Below are 21565 nucleotides of genomic sequence, written 5' to 3'. Positions count from 1 at the left end.
ATAAACACTCTATTTTCTAATAAAATAAATAACAAGCCTTTTCCTGCTCCAGGACGTTTCCTTCACATCGCCAGAGAGGAGAGGAAGAAAAGACGGATGGGTGGGAGAAATCTAATATCCTTAATAATCCTTATCCCTACCCCTCCACCCCCACCTAGCCTGTGCGGGGCGATACTGGGGGAGAAAAAGCCAGACGTGAACACCCCCAGCCCCATGGACACCTCCAGTCCTGTGGGCTGGTGGAAGAGAACAAGGACTAGAGGAACCTAGAGGGGGATGCCAGAAAGACTTCCTAAGCAGAAGGCATTATAAATGGGGCTTTGAGGTTTGAGTAGGAGTTTGCAGGCTGGATATGGGCATGCCAGGCAGAAGGATGGTGAGTTGTGAGTTCTGTGAGAAAGCAATTAGTCCACAAACACTGATTGAGCACCTACTGTATGCCAGGCTGTAGACACAGCTGTGAGCAGGAGAAAGCTCTTAGAAGCCGTGAGGCTGTGAAGTCAAAAGGTGTGCATTTAGAGCCTGCCTGGCCCCCAGTGGCTGCGTGACTGAACCAGTGACTTGACCTCCCCGGGGCCTCATCTGTAACCCACCTCACTGGGTGGTTGTGAAGAGGTCACATACTTTGAAGAGTACCTGGAACAGAATAAGCACCCCAGAAGTGCTGGTATTCTTTTATTTATTGGGGGTCCTGGGGTGGAGGGTGGTCCTAAGTGCAGGTGGGCAAGGGGTAGCCCGAGGGGGGCCCAGGACAGGTGTGGTAATCAGCATGCTGTGGTGGAGAGCAGGTCTGAGCTTGATGGAAAGTCCTGGGTCCCAGTGGACATGTGGGTATGCTGGGTGCCTGAACCTGAAGACCATGCAGATTCCAGGGACCAAGCCAGGGCCAGATGGAGCTCAGGAAGCAGAAAGCAGGATTTGGCCTGTGTGCTCTGATCCTCCCACCCTGTCTTCCAAAGTCAGGGTGTGGGGCGGGGGGGCTCGGGGCCCGGCTGTGCCTCAGTTTCCTCCTCTGTAAAATGGGGGGAAATTCTCTAGTTGGGAGAGGTCTGGGGAGCATCCTCAATTCAGAGCAAGTACACGATCAACACTGTCTGTATGAAGGGCAATTACACTAGTCCCTGCAGCAAATGGGGGCATTTCAGGCAGTGATGTCACCAGCACACACACTTCACTGCCTCCAACAGCTAGGACTTCGGAGCCAGTGGAAGTGGGTCCTTCCCCTTTCCGGCCCTCAGCTCCTCAGCTGCAAGTTCATAGTCCACACTCACCCTATGGGGCTCTGCGGTTCCCTGAGCTCATGGGCCCCATAAAGAAGCTAGAATCAAACATCTGAGCCTATGGGATTGTCCCCTCCCTCCAGGTCTTTGCACACATGCGTGCATGAGTGCGTGCACGCTCAGTGGCTTTGAGCCCTCTAAGATGGTCCCTTTGCTGGTCCTGTGGCTGAGTGGCTGGGGTGCCATATCCATGCTGTGGGCCACTGAGCGAGGAGACACTGTTTGCCATGGCTCTGGGCATTATCTGGGTTTGGGTTCTGGCCCATCTGATAAGAGATAGGAAAATGGCACCTCCTGGTGGCTTTCATTTGCTTTCTTTGGGTCACCAGTGAGGCTGGGCAACCTTTAAAACACAGAAGTCCTTTCTGGGCGCGGCCTCTTAAGTGCCCAGACATTCAGAGCTGGTGTGACATGTGCCTACCTGGCAGGGTGAGTCCCAGGAGGGAAGGTGGTATCCCCATTTAACTGGCCAACCCCAAGCAGGTGGGTTGTCGTTTGGTGGTTTACAACGCCCTGGTCTCCTACACCTGGGATGCCCCAAAACCTCAGTTTGGGGCACAAAGCAATTAAGTGACCAGCCAGAGGCCACCCCCAGTAGGTGAATGGCCTAATTGAGATAATTTTTTAATTGAGGTGACATTCACATAATGGAAAACTAATGATTTGAAGTAAACAATTCAGTGGCATATAGCACAATCACAATGTTGTCAACCATCCCCTCTATCTAGTTCCAGAACATTCCCATCACCCCAAAAGGAAACCCATTCTCATTAGCTGTCACTCCCCATTCCCTATCTCCCTCCAGCCCCTGGTAACCACTAATCTGCTTTTTGACACTATGGGTTTGCCTATTCTGGACATTTCATATAAATGGGATCATACGCAATGTGGTCTTTCCAGTCTGGCTTCTCTCACTCAGCATATTTTGAGGTTCCTCCTCATTGCAGCATGTGTCAGTGCTTCATTCCTTGCTACGGCTGAATAATATTCCACATTTTGTTCATCCACTCATCTGCTGATGGACACTTGGGTTGTTTCCACCTTTTGGTGATTGCGACTAGTGCTGCTCTAAACATGGTGTACACCTATTTGAACACCTGGTTTTGATTCTTCTGGGTGGATACCTAGGAGTAGAATTCCTGGTCATATGATAATTCTAGTCTGTATTTGAACCCAGGCCCTCCAGCCCCAGACTCTGACCTGACGCTTTTGAAGCCACTCTGGCAGTATAGCAGACTCAAACTTCTTCTTTTTTTTTTTTTAATAAATTTATTTATTATTTTATTTTAATTATTTATTGTTTCTGGCTGCGTTGGGTCTTCGTTGCTGCGCGCGGGTTTTTCTCTGGTTGCGGCGAGTGGAGGCTACTCTTTGTTGCAGTTCGCGGGCTTCTCATTCTGGTGGCTTCTTTTGTTGCGGAGCACGGGCTCTAGGCGCGCAGGCTTCAGTAGTTGTGGCATGTGGGCTCAGGAGTTGTGGCTCGCAGTCTCTAGAGCGCAGGCTCAGTAGCTGTGGCACAGAGGCTTAGTTGCTCCACGGCATGTGGGATCTTCCCGGACCAGGGATCGAACCCGTGTCGCCTGCACTGACAGGTGGTTTCTCAACCCCGGCACTACCAGGGAAGCCCCCAGACTCAAACGTCTGACGAGGCAGATCTCGGTTTCCACGTTGCAAGCAGGGCTGGGTGTGACCCAGCTCCCAGGACCCTCACATTCCCTGGGAGATGACACAGGAAGGGGCCCTTGCCTGATGTGGAGGTAGATGGGTGGAGCCACACTCACCAGGTCCGGTGTTTGATTCTGGCTCTTTTATGGGGCTCATGAACGCAGGAAAACCAAGAGGACCCCACAGGATAGGAGAAGACCTTAAGCCCAGGAAACCTCAATGGGCTCCAAAGTTCAAGGGTTTGCCGCCACAAGAAAATGTATGAGCCAGGGCCTCTGAGGCCTGAAGTGTCCCCATATGATGCAGACATTTAATGTCATCGCCCTTCAACCGCTGTAGTGTACATCATGCAGTTGCTCTGTGCTGACCTTGCTCCCCAGACCTGTCCCAGCTAGAGGAACTGGGGTTTAGTTCTTCCACTTTACAGATGAGGAAACTGAGGCACAGCCAGAACCTGCCCCTTTTCCTCCACGGGAAGAAATCGCGATGGGAGAGGAAGCAGGGGATGACTTGAACCATCACCCGGCTCACACCTGTGGACCTGGATCTTCCCCCGCCCCAGAGCTCCCAACTCTAACGTGTCAACACCAGAAACTTCTAGAGACTCAGACGCAGCACACAGCAGGGTTCGAATCTTCACCAGCCCCAATCCCAAGAATCTTCCAATCTGACTTCTGAAAATGCCAGCCCACCGCATCCAGACGTCTGGGGTCTCAGGATAGGTTATCGGGTTCTGAAATATTCTAACCTCTTGAAGAGCCACTGGGTTCAACTTGCCTCCCTGCCCCTCTTTTAATCATTTCTTCATCGAACACACGTTGGACCAACCCTGCCCGGGGCCCTGTGCCGAAGAAGGCGCTGTTTGCACACCTCCAGCCGCAGGGAGCTCACTCCCTGACTGTGAGCAGGACTCAAGTGGGGTCGTGAGCCGGACTCAAGTGGGGTCGTGAGCCGGGATAGGGGCGGGGGAGGCTAGAAGCAGCCTGGGTGGTGCGATGCGGTCAGTGGAGGGGAAGGGGCGGGGCCGGGGAGGGAAGAAGGGAGGGGCCGGCAGGAGAACTTGTACTGGGCCCTGCAGAAACGGCCCAGCTGGGAGTGGGGGTTCCGGCGGGAGGCAGGCAGGAAGCAGCGAAGCCGGGAAGGGCGGGGGCACGTGCTCAGGTGAAACTCTTCCTCCTGCTCGCGAGCCAAGAGGAGCAGGGATAGGGGTCGGAGGCTGGACGGCTGTCTGGGGGTGAGTATTGGGGGCCTCGGAGGATCTAGCGGAACCCTGGTGGGGGGCGGAGTTGGGGCTCTAGGGAAGCCCCGGCCGGTCCCTGGGGTCGGGTATCTGCCGCGTTTACCCTGAAGAGGCAGGGAGATCCTGGAGCCCCGGGTCTCAATAACCCTGTTGCCCTCACCCATCGGTAATAGTACTCGTCGGCGTCCCAAGGCCGGCTCAGTCCTGGCCGGGAAGGAAGCCTCACCCACGCCTGGGGAATGGGGGGAGACCGAGGCCACGTGGAGCTGTGGCATCCCTGATCCTGGACAATGTCCCGTCGCAGTCGTGGACACAGTGAAGCGACCCTGGACCCCCACCTCCCATCCTCCTCCTAGGATAGGGTGGGATCCGAACCCAGGAGTGGAGGGAGCTTTGTATGCGCTGGCCGTTACTATTACTGTTATCGTTATTGTTGAGATTGTTAGCATACTGATTGAGAGGGTATAGGCAGAACAGCACCCGGGTTCCCAGGTTAGGTTTATTCTTGTTTCTTGAGGGAACCACTGCTGAACCCCAGCGCTGCCAGGCGGTGGACCAGGTTCCGGCCTGGGCACCCCAGTTCAGTTTCCTCTGGGATCCATTCAGGTCCCTGCTCAGCCAGTGCCTGGCTGTGTTGCTTGCTTTTGGTTGCTCCTGGTCTCTGAATGCACCTCAGTGTCCCCTCTGTGAGGCAGCAAAATGACCCGGCTTGCATGAGGGTGCCTGCGGTGTTAGGCAGTGGAAGCTGTTATGATGGGGGCGCTTCTGGCCACTGAGAGACCTCAAGTGACTGATTGTAGGTCTCTGAGCCTCAGTTTTGCTATGTGTCAAGTGGGGCTCATGATACGGAACTGTGGTGAAGGTGAACTAAGTCAGTAAGTGCAATGGCCACTCAGTGGGGCCCACAGAATGTCAGCCATCACCATAAGTATATTACAGTTACGTCATTAGCCACCTTTCCAGGTTCTCGACCAACTTTCCCTCTGGGTCAGATTTTTTTTTTCATGGCCACTTTTCAGATGGGGAAAATGAGGACCCATCCCCCTCCCCCCAAACCCTCTACGCCCACCCTCCCCTCCCCCGTCTCCCTACCCCCTACCCTCACCTCCCACCCCCTGGGACCAGGGCCTCCCTGTTGTCCAGATCTGGAATTCAGAGCCCAGAGGAAGTTCGCTGGATTTGGGGCTGGCCCTGGGGCCACCACTTTCTCCGACGGCCCTTTCAGTTCCCAAGGTGGCCACCGTGACAGGCAGGGCTGAAGAGTCCAGAGGAAGAGGTGTGGCCCCTGCGTCAGGTCACTGGGCCCCCACCTCTTAGCAGCCTAGGTGAGCAGCTCATGTTTGCCCAGCCCAGCCTGGACACCCTCCCTTCCCCTCTCCCTCACCCCCAGGGTGCAGAGAGTGATTCCTGCCAGGTACTCTGGGTGTGGGGGAACTGAGAAGGGGCCTTGGAGCTTCTCTGCTCCAGGCCAGAGCTTGGGGAATCCAGACAAGCCTGCTTGGCCCAGGGACCCTGGGGCTGGGCTGGGTTAGCCCAGGAGGAGGAGATAAGACGTCACTGAGCGTCTTCTCTTCCTGCCAACAGCCTCTGAGGCCCAGAGTGGGGCAATAACTTGCCCCCTACCCCCCATGAGCCAGGGAGAATGCCCATTGTGTTCCCTCCACCTGATGGGAGTCTGGCTCAGCTTGATTGCCCCCCGTGATAGGGAAACTCACTACCAAGATAACAAACTAAAGGAGGTCCCACTGGGTGGTGGTTAAAGGCGGGGATTGGGCTACCACTTGACCTCCCTTGAATGGGTTCCTTGACCTCTCTGTGTCTCAGTTTCCCCATCAATAAAAATAGGCTAACATAGCCCTACCTCCCAGCGCAAGTGTGGAGTGTCGATGAGCTGATGGTGGAAAGGCTGCATGCAGGATCTGGCATGTTAACTCTAATCCTGATTATGTGGCTCATTGGTGATATTTATCTTTGCATGAAAGAAATTATGTCGGGCAAAGCCTGGATGAGGGCCCTGACCAGGTGTGGAGGTCCTCCAGAAGGTTCCCAGAGATTCAATTTGCACATTAGCCCTGGATCATGGGAAGATTCTGAGGTTGAACTGAGATGCACGGCCTGCCTCCCTAGCCTCAGTTTCCCCATCTAGGAAATGAGCCCAGAGATGCCGTTTGAGGCTCAGCTGGGCGCAGGGCTGGCATTTAATCAGGGGCCTATGTCCAGCCTCAGAATCCTTCCTGGACCCATCCTAGGTACCCCGGGCAGTTTCTGCAGTGGGGGAGGGCAGGCTCATCCAATGAGTCATCCGTTAGGAGCCCTGGGACCTGGAAACAGAGGACTCAAGGGTCTAAAGTGTGTGTGTCACCCTGCCCCCCCCACCCTTTCTTCCACGCCCAGGGGTTCACCAGAGTGAATGTCGGGCGTACATTTGCATAAAACCCACTTACACACATGGTAAGCAGAGTTGGCCCATAATGAGGCTTCCTTACGAGTTATCATTACTGGGCTTTCTCTTCTTTTTTTTTCCTGTTTACAAAAGCAACTCATGGTCCTTGTAAAAAGGGGCCAGCCCGTCATTACTGGAAGGCCAAACTGGTATGAACCGGTGAGGGATCACCCACAGGTCCAGCTCGTCAGTGTTCAAATACCAGCAACCTGACCGCTGGTAGGTGGGTGCATTCTCTGTGCCTACCTTGCCCCCCCGGGAACTGGAACAGGGGACCTCCCTGAGAGGCTCAGTGAGAGCCACGGGGGCCCATCCACAGGCCAGTGGTTCGCACCCTCTCCTGCAAGCACCCCTGGCTCCCATCCTTGGGTCTTCATTCCTGGAACTTGCCCTTTTCTGGAAAATTGTCTCATTCGCTGCCTCTGTTCCCCATTAGCCCATTGGCTCCCCAAACATGGTGGTTTGTCTCCATCAACTTGGTTGGGTGCCCAGAACCTAGACCAGGGCGTGGTACACACCAGGTGTTCAGCTCAGAGCAGTGACCAGTGTGCAAGTGACAGTGGTAGCTGCTGCCGCCGATACTAATATCGTCATTGTTAGCACTTCGTATATGTGTGACTTGGAGAAAAGGTCCCCGCTTAGTCCTCTAGCCTTTCCCAGGGCTCAGGGGGTTATACACACAAATGGGGTTCTTCTGTCACCCCCCACCCCTCACCTCTCCTTTTGGCGGCCCCAGAATGTTCCAGGCCCCCATCCCCATCCAGATCCCAGCTGAGGGTCGCTGGGGAGTGGAGGAGCAATGAAAGCCACAGTGGAGCTGACATTTAGCACCTGCTGGGGGTGAACCGTGAGTGGGCAGTGGACACCAAGCAGCTTTGCAGATGAGGCTGCTGAGGCCTGGAGCGGGGAGGGGGGAGCTACTTGCCCCGAGCCCACAGATGCCGGGTCAGGCCTTCCTTCCCTGGGGGCCACGGTGGCTGTCTCAGGAGCATCAGCTCTCTTGGTCCTCACGGCTGCTGGGTGAGCGTGGGGAACGAGCCCTCATGTTCCTGATTCAAAAACTGAGCCCCAGTGACTGGGCTGTTTGGGAGCACCCAGGCCTGTGGGTCCCCGGAGCTGGGGTAAGGAGGGGGGCGGGTGGGTGTGTGTCTGACAGGCCTGGAGAGGGACCCAAGATTCACCCTCTCCAAGCCTCAGTTTCCTCATCTGGAAATTGGGAGCGTCATGTGGGGAATCACCTTGATGTGATGGAGGCCTCCAAGTCAGTGTCAGGCAAGCCCCCACTGTCTGTGAAATCGTGCAGGGTGGGGATGGGGGGGCTGGTCCAGGCCCCCCAAGGGTGCTAACGGGTAGGGCCTTGCCACCTGGATTGTGTGACATTCTCACTTCCCCGTGTGTCTCAGCTTCTCTGCCTTCCTGGCCTCCCAAGCGGAGGTGAGGGGGACAGAGGTGCCTGGAGCCATACGTGCCTGGGTCTTTGATAGACCTTGGCTGTCACTTGGGGGTGTAGGCAGAGGTTGGGGGACTAGAGCACCGTCACCAGCCAGGGTCCCTAATTAATTCTGCTGAGTGGTCAGCCCCTTCCGTACATCTAGTGTCTCATTAATATTCAGTGAGTTATTAATATTTAGTACTGTGTTTATATATACGCAATGACTCATGACTATTCAGTGACTGTGTCTATTGGTGCCTCAGGGCTGTTTAGTGGCTCATTCATATCATATTCATTGTAATAATATGCATATTCATTAATGCATCTCAAATGTGCCTTGCAACTATTAATTGTTGCCTTATAACTATTTCATATATTATAAATACTGGGTGCCTCCTGCATATTTAACAGATCATTAATATTCAGCACTTCACTAATATTCAGTGCTTCTTGCTCATTAAATGCATCCTGAATATTTCAGTGCCGTGGGTATTTGGCCCTTTAGCACATTAGGAATATTCGGAGTCAGGAATATTCAGTGCCTCTTGGTCCTGCCCCCTTGGCTCCAAGGATGTGCTTGCTGACTTATCAGGACTGAATCATCTGCATCCCCAAGGCCCCGGGTAGGGGACGGTGGCAGCTGCTGCCTAGAATGGGGTTAGCCTGAAGTGAGGCACAAGGAAATAGCCAATATGTGAGTCATGGTTAGCATTTTTCCTCATGCAACAAACAGCAGTGAGCACCAACTGGGGACACAGCTGTGAGGGCCAAGATGCTGGGCCCCACCTCTGGAGCTCCAGGCTGGCTGGGGAGATGGACAGGACGGAAGTGAGCAGTTTTGTCTAATGGTGGTGAGAGCAGCAGAGGAAAGCAGAGCCGGGGTGGGGTGTTTTAGCTGGGAGGTTGGGGCGTCTCTAAGGAGATGATGTTGGACGGAAACCTGAAGGTCAAGGAGAACCAGGGGGAAGAGCAGGAGAGAGGGGCGTCCGAGGTGGAAGGAAAGGCAGGTGCAAAGGTCCTGTGGCAGGGCTGAGCCCGGGTATTTGAAGGAGCTGTGAAGAGGCTGGTGTGGCAAGAGTGGAGGAGAGGGGGCAGTGGTCATGGGGCGGGAGGAGAAGGAGATTGAGAGCACCACAGGGGGAGGCTTTTGGGTTGCAGCCAACGAAAACAAGTGGTTTTGCTGTGTGCGCTGCAGGAAGCAGGCTCGGAGTGATGGTGAAGTTGCAACAGTGCATGGAGGGCAAACAGCCCGGAGCAGGATTGGCCGGTATTGCAGTGGGGGGACTGGGTGATGGGCCCTGAGAGTCAGCCCGGACATCACTGCTGTGACTCTGTACACCGTGGCACTACGGTCTGCAGGGAGGAGCATGGAGGAGACCCTGCCACGTGCAAGCAATATATGGATGTGTTCATCCATCAAATGCCTGATGGATCTTCCTGGTTTACATGGCATCGTGTCCCAAAGGCTCTTGCCCAGATACCACACCTGGGTCACCTGCTGCCCCATAACGTCCCCTTGTGAAAGGCTCAGAGACTTCTCACATTTTGTTCTCTCTGGTCCATCCTTCTCTGTCCCCCACATCCAGGCTCTAAATTTTTTTTTTTTTTTTGGCCATGCCACACGGCATATGGGATCTTAGTTCCCCAACCAGGGATCGAACCCATGCTGCCTGCAGTGGAAGTGCGGAGTCTTAACCACTGGACCGCCAGGGAAGTCCCAGGCTCTAAATATTGATGACTCCCTTCATCCTGTTTGCTGAACTCACCCACGTCCCTGTACCCCGCCAGCCAGCCCCTATCCAGGTCCCCAAATTCTTCTTCCTGGTTGCTGCCCTGGCCTCTAACTCCTGCCCTGACTGCCTTTTCCCCTTCAGTGTCCACAGGGGACTTCTTCAAAGCATAACTCAATCTTGTCTTTCCCCTGCTCACACACCGTCCATGGCTCCCTATTGCTCCTCACCTGCAACATAAGAGCTGCTTTGTGGTCTGCCCCATTTCCTGAGCCTCCCCCTGCCATCATCTGGCAACCCTGCCTTTATCTCCCTCCTCCTCCACTTCTCCAACCACACCGCCTCCTCTCTCTCCCTTTGATAACCTAAATTTGTGCCCACCTCAGGGCCTTTGCGCTTGCTGTGCCCTCTGCCTAGAATGCCCTTCCCCTGGGGCTCTGCCCAGGTGATTTTCCCTTCATCCTTCAGGATGTCCCCAGGCTGGTCAGGTCCCTCCCCTGCCAGGGATCCCTCCTTCTTCAACAGCATTTATCGCAGCTGCGACTAAACAAATCACTTCCTCATGTATTAATATCATAAAGGAAGGGCTGGCTTGGCTATGGCTGTGTCCCCTGCACCCTGCATACAGTAGGTGCTTAGTAAATACTCTATGGCCCACAAGTCAGTGCAACAAGTAAAACAGTTGGATTCGTACATGTTCATAGACACTCCTGCTTTATGCTGAACCTGAATATCCCCATCTGTAAGTGGGGGCACTAAAGGAGCCAGGACAATGAACCAAGGTCACTGAGGTTGTCATCGCATAGTCAATGTATGCCAAGCCCTTTAATACTCAATAGAAAGTGACCCATTGTGTGTCTGTAGGGCAGGGAGTATTCTCAGCACTTCCATGTGCTAATGAGGAAATAGACTCCCAAGGGGAAGTGACTCACCAAGGTCAACTCAGAGCAAAGAGGTACCATTCAACAAGGAATCTGACCTCTCTTCTTCCTGCTCACACACCTCCATGGCTCGCCCATGCCCCAAGGAAACAGCCCCACTACTCAGCCTCGTGTTCAAGGTCTTTACAGGGTCTGGCCCCACCTCTTAGCCTCAGAAATCACCCCCTCTCCAAATTCTGCTTTTCAGCAAAATAAACTACACATGATTCCTTGAATAGGCTTTGTTTTCTTTCCCTTCCTTGCTTTTGCATTTGCTCTCTTTGCTACCTGAACTCCCCTTGGTGAACTCATATGCATCCTTCAAAACCTCAGCTTCAATATCCTGATCCATTCTCTGGCCCAGCCCTGATCCCACAGGTGTCTGGATTTGTCTCCCCCAGACTGAGGGCTTCTGGGGGGCCAAGCCCAGGGTTGAGGCTTCTCAATTCCTCCAGAACCTATTTGTTGAATGAATGAATAGTTTTCATATATGTGTTTTGAGATAAGAGCCACTGAGACCCTTCTCAGAGCTGAAGGACTTGGAGACAGTGTGGATTTCTGTGGTAATGTGAGTCACCCACTGGGCCACCTTGGGACAACTCTCTGAGCTTCACTTCCCCAGCTATGAAATGGGGGTGGGGATTCCCCCAGGGTTATTCAGACCTCACAAACTTCAGAGTGAGCAGCTGTTTGGGCTTCCACAAGCCCAGTCCTTCCAGAACTGGAGAGGGTAGACAGGAGAATCTTGTGTGGGGCCAGGGAATCGAAAGCAGACCTAAGAGGAACTTCTCACCAGCCATACAGCCCCACCAGCAAAGTCCCCAGAGCTGCCACACAGTTGCTTAGGAGGAAGTAATACCAAGAGGCTTCCTGTCCTTGGCTAAGTGGAGCCCGTAAACCCCAGCTTTTCCCACAGTAGGTGTGAGGTCCCAGCCCATTTAGAAAGTAAGGCCTGTAAGGAGAGGTTGGGGACTACCTGGGATACAGCCCACTGAGACACCCAGCAAGGTATCCTGGACCAGTGAATCCCCAGCGCTCTCAGCCTGGCTGAAAGCGGGGCCTGGAGTTTCTTTTTTATGCCAGTCTGGATGTGGGATGTTGTGAGTTTGGAAACATTTGCTGCTTGAAGTTTTAAGGGGCCATGAGTTAGGGGTGGAGGTAGCCTTGGTGGATGGAAAAGGGAAGGGGATCTGGGATGCATTAATAGAGGTCTAGTGTAAGGGGAAGGGGACGTGAGCCTCCATGCCCTCCACCCGCAACTTGAGCTCTCAGACCCCAATCAGGAGCCTTATGGGGGCTGGGAGGGTGAAGTCGCTGTAAGATTCCTCCATTTAAAGAAACCGGAGACCTGGCAAGAAAAAGTTGGGAATGCAGGTAGCCAACAAAGATTAAGTGTTTCATATACAAAGGGATCTTACAAATAAACAAGAAAGAAAATGCAAGGAAAAGAACAGGCATTAATGGATTTAATTAAAACCAAATGGCCACCCCCAAGAGCTTCTGTTTTGCCCAGATACCCTGATCCCAGTGATATGAGCCATTTAGTCATTTTACCTCTTCTCACACCTTCCCCCTCCCCAATGTCCAGGTTTGGCTGAGTTGTAAATATTCCTATTTGTTGAGGTATCTTTCTTTGTTTTGGAGCTCTTGTTTGGCACTAAACACATTCCCAGCTAACGGATCCTTGGCCATTTAGGTTTGATTTTCTATTTAAATAGTAATAAATCTCATAAATACTCCATCTAATGAACTTAACTAAACCTATATCAAGCTTCTTTGTTCAGTCCCTCATTCTCCTCTTTGGATCCTTCCTCCTTTTGAGTTCTCTATTCTGGTTTCTGTGTTTATTTAGACCAGGATTATTTCTCAGTCTTGACAATGCTGGATCATCGTCTGTCATGGGGCGGTCCTGTGCCCTATAGGATGTTAATTTAAGCAGCATCTCTGGCCTCCATCTGCTCGATGCCATTAGCAGTCCCATTTCTCCACCCTGCCCCAATCATGATAACCAGAAATGTCTCTGGACATTGCCCAGTAAGTATCCCGTGGGAGCAGAATAACCCCTGATTGAAAACTGATTTAGACTCTAAACTGCAGATGGGGTAGGGGGGAATCACCCTCTAGATTTTCATGGGATTCTGAATGAGGGTGTCTCTTAGCCAGGAGTTAGGGTCCCAGGCACACCCTTGTCTTCCAGCATCTGTGGGTCTCTGGCCACCAGTGTCACCGAAGATAATGTTGTGACATCTCTGGTCTTATTTTTGGTGACTTGGGCTTTCTACTGCAGCTCTTGAGTTTTTTCCCGTCCTCGGAGCTCAGGGATCTGCCAGGTTCACCTGGGAATGCTCCTTTCTTGTGGTCCACTCTGGACTCGGGCCCCTCTTCAGCTCAGGAAAATGTCCTTCTAGGATTCTGTTCATTCTTGCATCATTTGTCAGTTCACAGTCTCCTCTCAAGATTGTGATTTGCCTTTTTGGGTCTCCCAGACCTGCCCTCCAGATGGTGAACCACCCGCTGCGGCTGGCAGCTAACCCGGGGATGCCATGGAAACAAGACAGGCTCTGTGCCACCCGCAGACAGGGTGCCCAGCTGCTCAGACTCCATCAGCTCATTCCTACCTCAGGGTCTTTGCACCTGCTGTTCCCTCCCTGGGGATCTTTCCCTCACAATCTCAGCCATGATGGCTCCTCTGTGCCATTCACATCCCAGCTTAAATGTCATCCAGACCTCAAAATCCATGCCCACCACCCAACCCCATTTCCTCCCGTGGCATTCATCCCCTTGTATCTCTTCACCGAGTTTATTATTTAGTGTTTGTTCCCCCTCAAGCATGTGAGTCCCAGAATGGCAGACACATTGAGGTATCCCGTGCCTGTTCACCACTGTGTCCCCGCTCCCGGGAGGTGCCTGGCACACAGGAGAAGCACAGTAAATATTGGCTCAAATGAATGAATGTATAACTTCATTCTGAGAGTCAACATATATATATTTTGGCCACGCCATGCGACTTCCGGGATCTTAGTTCCCCGACCAGGGATCGAACCCGTGCCCCCTGCAGTGGAAGCACGGAGTCCTAACCACCGGACCTCCAGGGAAGTCCCAAGAGTCAATATTTTTTCAGATGCTGTGGCATCCCAGCATTCGTTCGTTCATTCATTCATTCAACACACATTTACTGAGCACCTACTACTCACCAAGCACAGTTCTAGGGGCTGGGGATAAAATGATGAATAAGACTTATTGCATGGAGCTTGTATTCTGGTGGGGAAGATGGATGAGAAGCAGTACATTTTTTAAGGTTTTTTAAATTAATTAATTTATTTATTTTTGGCTGCGTTGAGTCTTCGTTGCTGCGCGCGGGCTTTCTCTAGTTGTGGCGAGCGGGGGCTACTCTTCGTTGCGGTGTGCCGGCTTCTCACTGCGGTGGCTTCTCTTGTTGTGGAGCACGGGTTTTAGGCGCGCGGGCTTCAGTAGTTGTGGCACACGGGCTCAGTAGTTGTGGCTCGCGGGCTCTAGAGCGCAGGCTCAGTGGTTGTGGCGCACGGGCTTAGTTGCTCCACGGCATGTGGGATCTCCCCAGACCAAGGCTCGAACCCATGTCCCCTGCACGGGCAGGTGGGTTCCTAACCACTGCACCACCAGGGAAGCTCCATTTTTTAAGTTTTTATTTTAGGAGGTTAAAAGTGCTGTGGAAGAAAGAAAAAGTAGGCTAGGGTGGGGGATCAGGGCTGCCAGTGAGATGGTGTGTCCTGAGGAGGTGTTCCTGAGAAGGGGACATTTGAGCAAAGACAAGGAGCGGGAGGAGGGAGTTGTATAGAAATCTGGAGAATCAGGCAGAGGAAACAACCTGTGCAAAGGTCCTGAGGCAGGACCATGCTCAGCATGTTTGAGGTTAAAATCCCAACCACACTCTTACATAGGGTTAATTCCCATTTTACTTTGAAGCTCAGAGAGGTCAAGCTTCTTTCCCAAGGTCACACAGCAGAACCTGTGGAGTGGGATCTGAGCCTCATTTCGGGGAGACACCTGGCTGGAGAGGCCTTGGCCAGGCAGTGTGCAGAGACAGTGATGGGCACGTTGGGGAAATGGCCTCATGGATCAGGGCAGGAGCCTCTGTCCCCAGCACCAGCACCCATTTGTGGCTCTAGATAAAATGGGAAACTACTCTCTTCTTGCTCCCAGGCAATTGCTGGGTGGGGTTGCTTGGAGCTCGAGGGGCCTACCAGAATCCACTGACTACCCCACAGTGTTTCAGGTGCCAGAGGGGAGAGCGAGGAGACCCCAGACGAGCGCAGACATCCTGAGGCAATCTGAGGTAAGTGCTGGGGTTCACATATTCATTCAACAAATACTCGTTGAATACCCACTAGGTACCAGGTGCCGGGAACTCCCTTCACACCTGCACAACCTAGTGAGTTGCTCAGATGCCTCCTTTATAACTGAGGAAACTGAGACCCTAGGTATGGAGGGCACACAGCCAGGGAGTGATGGAGGTGGGATTTAAACCCAGGAGTTGGGCTCCAGAGGGCACGTCTCTGAGGTGAGACAGTAAGTGTTTACTGAATTAGTAAGTCCTGCCTTGGATCTAATCTGGCATTTTCATGCTGCGCTGGAAAATAGAGCTTGAAATTTAGGGCTGGAACACAGCACAGATACCACCTTTCCAGACAAAGGGACATTGAGGGAGTCCAGGGAAGCCTGGGAAAGGAATGTGGACAGGAGACCAAGGGCTCTGCCTAGATATGGAAAAGGAAATCTTCGGCGGTGGGGGGAGGTGGTTGATGGATAAAGAAAAGTGTGCCAGGCTGCTCTCACCTTCTGAGATGGCCCACACTCTGTCGAGTGTGTTTCTCTATAAATAAATCCACTTCTTTTTTTTAAATTATTTTTTAGATTTATTTTATTTATTTAATTATTTATTGGCTGCGTTGGGTCTCCCGTTGCTGTGTGCTGGCTTTCTCTAGTTGCGGTGCGAGGGCTTTTCATTGCAGTGGCTTCTCTTGTTGTGGAGCACAGGCTCTAGGCACGCAGGCTTCAGTAGTTGTGGCACACGGGCTTCAGTAGTTGTGGCTCATGGTCTTAAGAGCCCAGACTCAGTAGTTGTGGCACACGGGCTTAGGGCTTACGGCTTAGTTGCTCTGCGGCACATGGAATCTTCCCGGACCAGGGCTCCAACCCGTGTCCCCTGCATTGGCAGGCGGATTCTTAACCACTGCGCCACCAGGGAAGCCCTAAATCCACTTCTTACCTATCACTTTGTCTCTCGCTGAATTCTTTGTGACGAGACATCAAGAACCTGAGATTTGTTAAATCCTGAGACCAGAACTAAAACCCCCAGCAAATGGAAGATGTTACCATTCTTCACTCCAGAAAAGACCGCCTGAGGCCAGATTAAAGGAACCAGAGAAACTCATCAAGAGATCACCTGAGACCAGATTAAAGGAGTGCAGGCCCTGCACACACCCTAATCCTTATCAGCAAGCCTGCCCTTGAACCATTGCCACATCCTCCTGGGTTGGGACACACAGTTTTGAGGGGCACGAGCCTGCTGCTTCCCCCTTTTCCCTGACAAAGCAATAAAGCTCTTCTTTTCTACTTCACCCCCCCGCCCAAAAAAAGTGTGCCAGAGAGAAACTTAATGAATTTACTTTTATTCATAAATTCATTCATTCAGACACTCTCTGCTTCCCCCATGTGTTTGCCTCATGCTGGGCAATGCCAGGACCCTCAAGAAGACCCCAGTCTTGGGAAGAAAAAGTCAGAGATCATGATGAAACCATACACCTCAGACTGGGACTTGAACCCACACAGCCAGGACTCGAACCCGGCCAAAACCCACAGTCTTCCAACTGAGATCACACACCATATCAGGTAAGAAAGGCACCAGGGTATGGGGTTATCAGTTTTTATAGAGGTGGGTAATTTTATAGGCTAATGAGTGGGAGGAGTATTCCAGCTATTTTGGGAAAGGGCGGGGATTTCCAAGAATTGGGCCACCGCCCACTTTTTGATCCTTATGGTCGGTCTTGGAATTGTCATGGTGCCTATAGTGTCATTTAGCTTGCTGATGTGTTACAGTGAGTGTATACTGAGGCTCAAGGTCTAGTGGAAGTTGACTCGTCTGCCATCCTGGATCCATTTGGTTCTAATCAGTTTATGTCATGTCTGTGGGCTATGTCATTCTTTCAAAGGTTGTGCCCTGCCCCCTTCCCTCCTGTTTCAATGACCTAGCCAGAGAGGGAGACAGGGCTAACTAGGAAACCAGGACTCTTCCTGAGAGATCCAAGAGGACTTCCCAGAGAATGGATCATTTGAGATGGGTTTTAAAGGAGGAAGAGGAGTTTGCCAAGGAAGATAGCTTTGTTTGAGACATGCTGGGCCTGAGGGTTCTGTGAAGAGCCAGGGCCCATGCTCAGCTCACAGGACCATTAAAAATAGTCAAGAAGGGCTTCCCTGGTGGCGTAGTGATTGGGAGTCCACCTGCCAGTGCAGTGGACACGGGTTCAAGCCCTGGTCCGGGAAGATCCCACATGCTGCGGAGCAACTAAGCCCGTACGCCGCAACTACTGAGCCTGCGCTCTAGAGCCCGCGAGCCACAACTACTGAGCCCACGCGCCACATCTACTGAAGCCCGTGCACTCTAGAGCCCGTGCTCTGCAACAAGAGAAGCCACCGCAGTGAGAAGCCCGCGCACTGCAACGAAGAGTAGCCCTTGCTCGCGACAACTAGAGAAAGCCCGTGCACAGCAACGAAGACCCAACACAGCCAAAACTAATAAATAAATAAACAAAAATAATAAATAAAATAAATTTATAAAAAAAAATAGTCAAGAAGAATGAGTGATGGTTATATCACAATCCCAGAAGCTCAGAGCTCCCTGGAGGAGCAAGTGAAAAGGGAAGCAGGAAGGATCCCAGCAGCTCTCAACTGCTAAAAAGGGAGTTCTCTGCCTCTCTCGGGGAGGCTCCTGGGCCATCTCTGAGAGGGGGACATAAAGAGGACCAGCTTGGATGCGGGGGGTGGGGGGTGGGATTCTGGGCACACTGAATCTGGGAAGCTCACCTTGGCATCTCCATGCCTGTTTTCTCTGTAAATATTGATCCCCGATAGGGCCTGGGCAACAGTCAGAGCCAACATGGGGTACTGGAGGAGGTGGGAGCCGGGGGAATCTCTGGGGGTGAATTTCAGTATTTTTCCAACTTGAGCAACTATAGGGCTGCAACCAGGGGTTGGGGTCCACAGGTAGCTCTGGAAAAGTGCTTGGCCCATCTGGCATCTTCAGGCATCTTCAGTGAGTGTTATTGTCTGCAGAAGCTGCCCAGGGGTCTCTTCGGACCAATCCCAAACTCAGGCGGACCAGAATGAGGTGTTCTCGGCCCCTGCGGACAGAGGTGGGCCTGGCTGTGGCTCTGGGCACCTTCACCCTCCTCCTCCTCATCAATCTGCACGTCACCACCCACCTGCCCAGGCCTGAAGGATCCGCCAGGCACCCTCGTGGCTCTGGTCTGGCCCTCGCCGCCCTCCCGCCCACCGCCCGCCCCCTGCCTGGCCAACATCTCCATGGCCGCCCTGTCGGACTTCGCCAGGCAGCTGCAGCACATCCGCAACTTCCTGCTGTACAAACACTGCCGCGACTTCGTGCTGCTCCAGGACGTGCCGCCTGACAAGTGCGTGCAGCCAGTCTTTCTGCTGCTGGTGATCAAGTCCTCGCCCAGCAATTACGAGCACCGGGAGCTGGTGCGGCGCAGGTGGGGCCGTGAGCGCCAGGTGCATGGCGTCCAGCTGCGCCGCCTCTTCCTGGTGGGCACGGACCCCAACCCGCTGGAGGCGCGCAAGGTCAACCGGCTGTAGGCCATGGAGGTGCGGATGCATGGTGACATCCTGCAGTGGGATTTCTACGACTCATTCTTCAACCTCACGCTCAAACAGGTGGGCTGGGGGAGGGAGGGTGTCACCTGATTGGGGCCACCTCTCCTTCCTGCCCAAAGTTGCTACCACCTCCTCTGAGGAGCTCTGGGGACCAGAAACTCCCATCAACCTCGCCCCACCCCATCTACTGTCCTCATGGTGATCCGAAGTCTTCTTTGTCCAAGGGAGGCAGGGAGAAAGGACTTACAAGCCTGGCTCTCCAATCCTTGATGACCTGGGCTCAAATCCAGACTCCGCTTCTTATCTGCTGTTTGCCATGGATGATCATTCACCTCTCTGTGCGTCAGTTTCCTCATCAGGGAAATGGGATATTAATTGAACTCACCCACCTCTGAGGGCTGCTGTGAGGATTACATGAGATGATATTCATAAGGCACCTGGACCAGTGCCAGGTGCTCAGATAACATTGGCAATGGCGCATGGGGAGCGCTGGACAGAACACATCTTATTTCTTTGTTCTGGTTCTGTCTCCCCATGAAGCCCAGGTCTGTGTGTTAGTTACTCAACAAAGACCTTTCTGATGGAAAAGAAACCATGAGAGGTAGACAGAGTCTTGCCCATGCCCAGAGGAGGAATTGAAGGCTCCAAGGACCTACCCAGGATGTGGGGGGGTGGGGATGGAGTAAGCTGAGTAGAGACACAAGTTGAAAGGGGCCCAGTGCAGGTTCCTGCTCATAGTAAGTACAGACAGGTCTGGGTTCAAGACTTTGAACAACAGACCTTCTCTGTTGTATGACCTTGCTCAAGGCACTTTCTCTGGAGAGCCTCTATTTCCTCATCTGTAAATGAGACTGAAGACCACACCTGCCTCTTAAAATTGTATTAAGGATTCAAGGTAGGGCAGGCAGTGAGTACAGTGCCTAGCATGCAGCCAAAGTTATTATGGAGGTAACTGAAGCCAAGGCGGGTAGAGGGCCCAGAACCTCTTAACATGCCATGTTCTTAATGCAGAACACAAAAGCATGTGATAAACGTCAACTTGACAAACATGAATCCAGTGCCTACAAAGTGTTGACCCCATAATGGGTGCTGAAGAGATGGCACATAGGAGAGACACAGCTCCCACCCAGGGGGACCCCAGAGTCTGGTGGGGGAGGTAGATGTTATATAACAATCATACAAGTAATTTAATGGTAGTACTTGGCAAGGCAGAGTCAGAAGGAATAGCAATAAATGTAAATGTGACAATTTTCAAGCACTTCTTGGTGCTTTACAGAGCATCATCTCTGTAGATCCCCAACACTCCTGGAGGCAGGTCCCATGATGTGTCCTGTCTGGGAAGTTGGAAACTGAGGCACACAGAGGGGCAGTTGGTTGCAAAGGACCACAGAATGAGTCCTTTAACCCAGAATAGCCTGAATGGAAAACACATCCTTGCCTGGCCTCACTGGGCTGGGGTGGCTGACAGGGACCCAAAGCTGATGGCCCCAGACATCAAGCCCGTGTGCCCTGTCCACTCCCCCTTGCAGGTGCTCTTCCTACATTGGCAGAAGACACGGTGCACATGCCAGTTTTATGCTCAACTGGGATGATGACGTCTTTGCCCACCCTGACCACCACCTCTCAATGGGGCAGTTTACCCACAGTGTGTGCCCTGTCCGCCTTCCCTGGAGCAAGTACTGTGTGCCGAAGGTGGTGACAGAGGAGGAACACTACCCGCCCTACTGCGGGGGTGGTGGCTTCCTACTGTCCCGCTTCACAGCCACCACCCTGCGCCACTCCCCCCCACCCTGGACCTCTGCCCCATTGTTGATGTCTTCCTGGGCATGTGCCAAAAGCAGGAGGGCTTCACACAGTGGTATCCTCACAGCCGGTGTTCAGGCCCCCTCCAGCTGCCTGTCCTCCTTTGACCCCTGCTTCTACCAAGAGCTGCCGCTGGTGCACCGCTTCCTGCCCTACGAGATGCTGCTCATGTGGGACGTGCTGAACCAGCCCAAGCTCACCTGTGACAAGCGGACACAGATCTACTGAGGTGGAGTCAGGGCCCCCAGCCTCGAGGCTACTGTCTCCATCCCCATAGAAAGGGCAGCAGCTTCCTCCCCGGAAGCTGAGACCTTTGTCCTCCTAAGTGGGCAGGACCTAGGAGAGTACCAGGGAGGTTGGATGAGTCTGACCGGTGAATTCCTACACATCCTTCAAAACTCACCTAGTACTGCCTAGACCGTGTTCCATCATCCTCCCTAGACTCTCAGCTGGAAGGACCATCTCTTTCCATGTCAGCTAATGGCAGAAGCACTTCTGCTAGGGTCCCAGCTGCTGCTGCTGCATCCATCCCTTTTCCATATCCCACTTCCTAGCCCTGACCTTGATCATGGGCTAAAGCCTAAGCAGTGACCAGTCTCTCCTTGGTTGTGAACCTGCAATGGTGGGTGAATTCCTGCAATGGTTCAAGGCCAGTTGAGGACACCTGGGTCCACATGCAGCTGAAGCAAGAAGGAGTTTTCAGCTGGGAAGAGAGGGTTTCTGTTCTCCACCCCTCCCTGGATCTTGGACCCCTCAGATGGTGGGAGGGGCCAGAGAGTCTGGGAATGGGACCACCCCCTCCCTGCTTGTGGCTTCAAGCGCTCTTATGGTGGGAACATTGGGCAGAGGAGGGAGGGAGCTATCTGTCTCAGGCTATCGGAGCTCAGAGTTTCTGGAGTCCCTGACAGGACCCAGCCCCACACCGGTGCTCCCCGACAATACAGGAAAGAGTATTGGGGCAAGAGGGGTCTTCACTGGGCCCAAGGCCAGCACACACACCTTAGTGCCCAGAGAAGGGGGATATTCAGGTCCTTGGGGAACCCTAAGTTCTCGGGACCCAGGACTGGCCCCCGCCTCTGTGTGTCTCTCAGACTGGGGAGATCCAAGTGAACTGGTGACCCCCAGCCCTGCCACCCTCGGACAGGTGTCTGAGACAGGTTTCACAGGGATTGGGGCAGTGGTA

The 21565-nt window shown here is 53.1% G+C and overlaps 1 protein-coding gene across 1 annotated transcript; it reads left to right on the top strand.

Moving 5' to 3' along the window:
• The first annotated feature begins 4119 nt into the window (after positions 1-4119).
• On the top strand, positions 4120-21565 carry B3GNT3 (UDP-GlcNAc:betaGal beta-1,3-N-acetylglucosaminyltransferase 3). Its single transcript, XM_036848068.1, is given in 7 exon segments — positions 4120-4179; positions 18022-18146; positions 18148-18639; positions 20109-20140; positions 20142-20362; positions 20365-20425; positions 20427-21565. Coding segments are annotated over 6 exon segments (1065 nt in total). The 5' UTR covers positions 4120-4179; positions 18022-18071; the 3' UTR covers positions 20611-21565.

Source organism: Balaenoptera musculus, chromosome 3 (assembly GCF_009873245.2).
Source record: "Balaenoptera musculus isolate JJ_BM4_2016_0621 chromosome 3, mBalMus1.pri.v3, whole genome shotgun sequence".
Classification (NCBI taxonomy): domain Eukaryota; kingdom Metazoa; phylum Chordata; class Mammalia; order Artiodactyla; family Balaenopteridae; genus Balaenoptera; species Balaenoptera musculus.
Note: the sequence above shows the minus strand (reverse complement) of the source record. Positions and strands in the feature narration are given on the sequence as shown.